The sequence below is a fragment of the Dipodomys ordii genome, unplaced genomic scaffold (genome assembly GCF_000151885.1).
Source record: "Dipodomys ordii isolate 6190 unplaced genomic scaffold, Dord_2.0 Scaffold176, whole genome shotgun sequence".
Taxonomy (NCBI): Eukaryota; Metazoa; Chordata; class Mammalia; order Rodentia; family Heteromyidae; genus Dipodomys; species Dipodomys ordii.
Window position 1 is genome coordinate 2,892,623 of NW_012267392.1, and position 5,858 is coordinate 2,898,480.

The 5,858-nt window shown below is 45.3% G+C and overlaps 1 protein-coding gene across 2 annotated transcripts in view; it reads left to right on the forward strand.

Moving 5' to 3' along the window:
* Positions 1 to 4,976, forward strand: part of Znf22 (zinc finger protein 22) — an 11,930-nt gene extending 6,954 nt beyond the window's left edge. The window contains exons 1-2 of one of the 2 annotated variants that reach the window (XM_013033772.1): positions 36 to 66; positions 2,915 to 4,976. In XM_013033772.1, the coding sequence (XP_012889226.1) occupies positions 3,016 to 3,825 (810 nt within the window). In that variant the 5' untranslated portion in view covers positions 36 to 66; positions 2,915 to 3,015 and the 3' untranslated portion in view covers positions 3,826 to 4,976. Of the gene's footprint in view, positions 1 to 35; positions 67 to 2,914 lie in introns of those variants that run through there. The other variant, XM_013033771.1, reaches the window with a different exon arrangement.
* Positions 4,977 to 5,858: the final 882 nt, after the last annotated feature.

Genomic DNA, 5,858 nt, shown 5'->3' on the forward strand with positions numbered 1-5,858 from the left:
CCCGTCCTGCAGAGTGGCTGGCCCGCGCCCGGCCTGGAGCCGCCCCGTTTGTGCATTTCCTCGTCAGTGGGTAGACTTTGATAGTCGTCGAGTTTCCAGACCAGACTTTTTTCTTTGTGCAGGAACTGGGGCTTGAACTCAGGGCCTGTGCCCTGCCCCTTAGGCTTTAGCGCTCCTGACTGACGCTCTGCTACTTTTTGGCTCCACTTGGGGGCGTTTGGAGGGTTAATTGGAAATAAGACTGTCGTGGAATTTTCTGCCTGGGCCGGCTTTGAGCCACCATCCAAAGACCTCAGTCTTCCGAGTAGCTAGGATTGTCGACAAGAGCCACACCAGATGCCTGGCTCAGATCCGATTTTATTATTTAAAAAATAAGTAAAATGGACTTGAAAAAACGAAGGTTCTCGAAGCAGGCCGGGCAGGAAGTCTGAGAGACCCTTACCTCCGATCAACTAGCAATATGTCAGAAATGGAGCTGTGGCTCAAGTGGTAGAGTGCCAGCCTTGAGCAAAAAATCTAAGGGAAAGTGTTGAGGATGCTCTGAGTTTAAGGCCCAGGACTAATACCAAACAAACAAACAAATACAATTTCATTATAGCTAGTTTTTGGAACTCTGTACCTAATCCAATGTCTCCTAGTACAATAGATTATCTGTAAATATTTGAGAACCTTAAGGAATGGGTGTTGCTTTCTCTGAAACTTTGTGTTTTATGTAGTTTACTCATTCTAGATAGTAAGCATAACAGATATAATTATTATTGAGTACCAAGAAAAAGTTCAGGATATAGTAAGTTTCTAGTGTCTTATTACCCAAAACTCAGACAAGTTATTATTTGTTTTTGGTGCCAGTCCTGGGGCTTGAACTCAGGGGCTGGGCACTGCCTCTGAACTTTTCTGGCTCAAGGCTAGCGCTCTACCACTTGAGCCACAATGCCACTTCCACCATTTTTTGGTGTTTAACTAGAGATAAGAGTCTCATGAACTTTCCTTCTCAAGCTAGCTTCAAACTGCAATCCTCAGGTCTCAGCCTCCTAAGTAGCTACGATTGCAGGTATTTTCATTTTCTTGGTTAATATGCTGGCATGAAAAGAAACCCAGGGCAGTTACTCTCATTTTAGTCTCTTCCTTGACTTAAAAATAGAGAATAATGCCAACAAGTTTATTGCTGGACTTAGCATTTCCCACCTTGCCTCTTAGTTGGAGTTTGTGGAGTTTTGTGTGTATTGGTTATTTTTAATAGCCTCAAGAAAACCTTATACATAAATTTAATACATTTATTTGGTATTTTGAATGTTGTAGCATGAGAGTGTTTTTTTAAATTACTTTCTCAGCCAAGCGAATGGCCATGGCTTGCTTTCTACTTGCCATACTTTTTCTTTCTTTGTGTTCCTGTGCCTATGCCTGTGTCTGTGCTGGGGCTTGCACCCAGGGCCTGATCACTGTCCCTGAACTTTTTCTGCTGAAGGGTAGTACTTTACTGCTTAAGCCACAGCTCTACTTCGAGCTTTTTGGGTAGTTTGGTGGAGATCAGAGCCTCAGACTTTCCTGCCTGGACTGGCTTCCAACTGCAAACCTCAGATCTTAGCCTCCTGAGTAGCTAAGATTACAGACATGAGCCGTTGGTACCTGGCTTGCCATATTTGTTTTCTATCCCATTTCATTTCACTATTTTCCTGCTGTTTTATTATACCATCTAATAAGAGTTTTGCTGACATTTTTCTTCCAAAATATCTCTGTCCAAATCTAATCCACTTAGGTTTTCAAAGAATTTTCCTTTCTTGAATCATTAGAATCTGGCAAAGTAAAAATAAAGCATCTCTTCATTAAGATTTTCCTCATCTAGTATTTATTGAATTGACTCATAGTAAGCTTAGTATTCCCTATAGAGCAGCCTATACTTTCAAAACAATTTAAGCTGCATAGGGCTTACTTGGCATCTATAGGTATGGAAATGAGGTTGCTGAACAAATAAATAAGAATGAGCAGGGCCCACCACCTGGCTCACACCTATAATCCTAACTACTCTGGTTGAGATTGAGGATCATAGTTTGAAGCCAGCCTGGGCAGGAAAGTTTGTGAGACTCCAGAAGTGGCACTGTGGCTTAAAGTGGTAGGGCACTATCTTGAGCTAAAAAGCTCAGGGACAGCACCCAGGTCCTGATTTCAAGAACCGTGACTGACCAAAAAAAAAAAAAAAAGTAGGGCTTCCAAGTGCTGGTGGCTGATGCCTGTAATTCTCTACTTAGGAGGTTGACATCTAAGGATAAACGTTTGAAGCCAGTCCAGGCAGGAAAGTCTGTAAGATTCTTGTCTCTAATTAACCAGCAAAAAGCTCTAAGTGGAGCTGTGGCTTGAGTGAGCCCAAAAACTCAGGGACAGCACCCAGGCTCTTAAAATTAAGCTTCAGAACTGGCACACGCAATAATAATAATAGTAAGCAGAGGTACATCATAAAGTGATAATGATTTGTCATTCAGATTTGAATACTTTAGTCACTATGAGGAGTTTAACATAATAAATTTTAAACATACTATCTTGCTACTTGAATTGTGATTCTTTTTGCACTTTTGCTATTCCCACTAAGATTTTATCCCTTTCCCACTTTATTGTTGTTGTTCCAGTATTGGGGTTTGGATTCAGGGCGTGGGTACTGGCCCTTAGCCTCTTTTGCTCAAGGCTAGTACTCTCCCATTTGAGCTTCAGCATCACGTCTGGCTTTTTGTTGGTTAATTGTAGATAAGAGTCTCCAGGACTTTCCTGCTTGTACTGGCTTCAAACTGCAATCTATTCAGCCTCCTAGGAAGCTAGGATGACAGGTGTGATCAACAGCACCAGGCTTGAATGGAACTTTTGATGGGTTGAAGAGGTATTCAAGTTGAATATCAGCATTTATAATTTGTTCTATGTTTTACAGGCAGAAGCTTCGGAGCTGTGTTACCTTGGCAAATGAGGCCTTAGTTGAGAAGAATACAGTAGAGTTTGGCCTTGGCAGAGGGTTTGGCCTTGGTCTTCACCATGCGGTTAGGGAAGCCTAAGGGGGCCATTTCCCGGAGCTCGGGCCAGGGCAAAGCCCCCGAGAAGAAGCGCAAGGCTGGCCGGCAGCGGCAGCACTGGGGCGTGAGCATCCGCTTCGACACGGGCTTGAGCAGACTGCCAAGAGGCCTGGACGAGAAGCCCTATAAATGCTCCAAATGCGAGAAGAGCTTCAGCCAGAGCTCTACCCTTTTCCAGCACCAGAAGATCCACACCGGGAAGAAGTCCTATCGGTGTGCCGACTGCGGGAAGAGTTTCTTCCAGAGCTCCAACCTCATCCAGCACCGGCGCGTGCACACCGGGGAGAAACCGTACACGTGCGACGAGTGCGGCGAGAGCTTCAAGCAGAGCTCCAACCTCATCCAGCACCAGCGCACGCACACGGGCGAGAAGCCCTACCAGTGCGACGCGTGCGGCCGCTGCTTCAGCCAGAGCTCGCACCTCATCCAGCACCAGCGCACGCACACCGGCGAGAAGCCCTACCAGTGTGGCGCCTGCCACCGCCGCTTCAGCCAGAGCTCGCACCTGCGCCAGCACAGCAAGGTGCACGCGGCCGAGCCGCCCCGCACCGGCAAGGCCAGGCCCAGGGCCCGCCCGGCGGCCTCCTGGAAGGCCGGCGCCGGGAGGAAGGTCAGCACGGGGAGGAAGGCTGGCGCCGGGAGGAAGGCCGCTGGCGCCGGGAGGAAGGCCGGCACGGGGAAGAAGGCCGGCGCTGGGAGGAAGGCCAGCACGGGGAGGAAGGCCGTACTGAAGGGCACGGCTTCCACTCTCTTCAAAAAAAAGAAAAAGTGAGGGGTAAAGAGAAGACTAGAAGCTTATAGTAGAGCACTTAGACCCCAGTCCTCCCCAGCACGGCGCCCTCGGGGACCCGTGAGCCTGCCGTGACATGGAGCAGGACACGCTCACAGGGCCATTTGCATCCCCCTGATAAAGGAGCACCGCGTTCTCCTGCGCACTGTAGAACTCCACGTGCCAGGCCTACTCAGCCTAGGACTTTCTGTGGAAGGAGTAATTAGGTAAAAGGAAGAAAATTAATTTCAGAAGTAGGCGATTTTGTTAGTATCGTTTTGTATATTAACTCTTAGTTTATAAGTGACCAACGTTGGACCTCTTAAGATGTGCTCAAATTCACAGATTTTTACTCAGCAAGGCCCATCTCTTTATTTTGTTTCTTTGCTGAAAGGAGTAAGAATGCCCCTGATTCTCATATTTTTAAGGAACAATCCTAAAGAAGCCTGTGAGGATGAAGGCTTCTCTTGGTGCATGTTGATCTGTGCCCATGGCCTCTTGTCATTTTCTGATTCTCTTAAACTGAGCCAGCCTTTTTACACATGAATAAACCATATTTTGCCAACAGAATCTCAGCTTCTGGCAAAAGAAAAGAAAAAGAAGAAAGAAAAAAAAGAATGAGAAAATACCATTTACAGGTCTCCTTGCCTTTAAAACTGAACACTTGATAACATTGGTTATCTTAGACACTTCAGCTGCAAAAGTCATTTAATGTGCTGATAAATACATTGTAGCTTCTTTACAAAGTAGCTTTTCTATATTGGATGAATTGTTGAAGAAGGCTAGCAGGTAGCCTGTTAGAACAGTGCCAAGGGACTGGGTGTGTGGTTCATGCCTATAATCCCCAGCTGTTGGATAGAGGGTGGAGATGGGAGGATCACTGTTTGCAGCTGGCCCTGGCAGAAACCCTACCTGGAAAACAAACTAGGAAGCAAAAGGTAGTGTAGAGCGGCTTGCCTGGTCAGTGTACTGCAGAGTTCAGTCCCTTGCATGCCAAGGATTTGGAACCTGCCAGCTGCCTACACTGATCAGGTGTTAACTATTATCAATGCTTTTAACATTCTGAGTTTTTGGTATCTTTTGTATAATCATTTAAGTTCCTGATGTATTGACAATTATTCACACAAAATAAAGATGAGATATTTTGCATACTACCATCTTCTGTTTATTTTGGGGGGGGGAGGAAGGAGTTGTTGAAACAATTCCTGCAAAAAGTTAACAGAGGAAGTGCTTGTGCCTTTTTTGATTTCCTCAAACATGTACTTTGCCTCCCTGTTAGGCTTGCGTCAGTGCAGTGCCACAGAAGGTGGCCTTGTTGACAAGAGTTGTATCCCAGAGCAAATCCACAAAATATTCTGTAGGTATGATGCATACAGTTATCTTTTACAAAAGACTCATTCTTGACTCCCTGTTAGAGCGAAGTTACTTGAGAGCTGAGACTTGACTGTCCAGTCTTTGGGAATTTAGGATCTCCTGTCAGTCTACTTTGTATTTAGCTTGTGTCTGGAGTAAAATGAACACCATTTAAATTTTGTGAGTTGCTGTTTGTTTTGTTTTCTGGAGTTTTTGTGTGTGTATGTGTGGTATAGCCTATACTGGGGCTTGAACTTGGCCTAGTGGCCTAACTTGGTTTTTCACTCAAGGCTAGTGCTCTACTACTTGAGCTACAGCTCCACTTCCAGCTTTTTGATGGTTAATTGGAAGAGTCTCATGGACTTTCCTGCCCAGCCTGGCTTTGTGCTTCGATCCTCAGGACTTAAGTCTCCTGAGTAGTGAGGATTACAGGAGTGAACCACCAGAGCCTGGTATGTGTTGCCTGTTTTGGTTGCAACCACAGGGTCCTAAACAGCAGAAAGACTTTATTATGTACTGTTACAGTTCATTGTTTACATTTTACCTTCAGTGGGTATGCTCTGTAAAATAAAGCAGATAATTGTGCATTTTAATCCACTCACAGTTTGACTTGGACATTTCTTAGATCCCTGACAGTAGCAAATAGATTAGTAACAATGTAGCCCTGTGGATAATGTGGGATA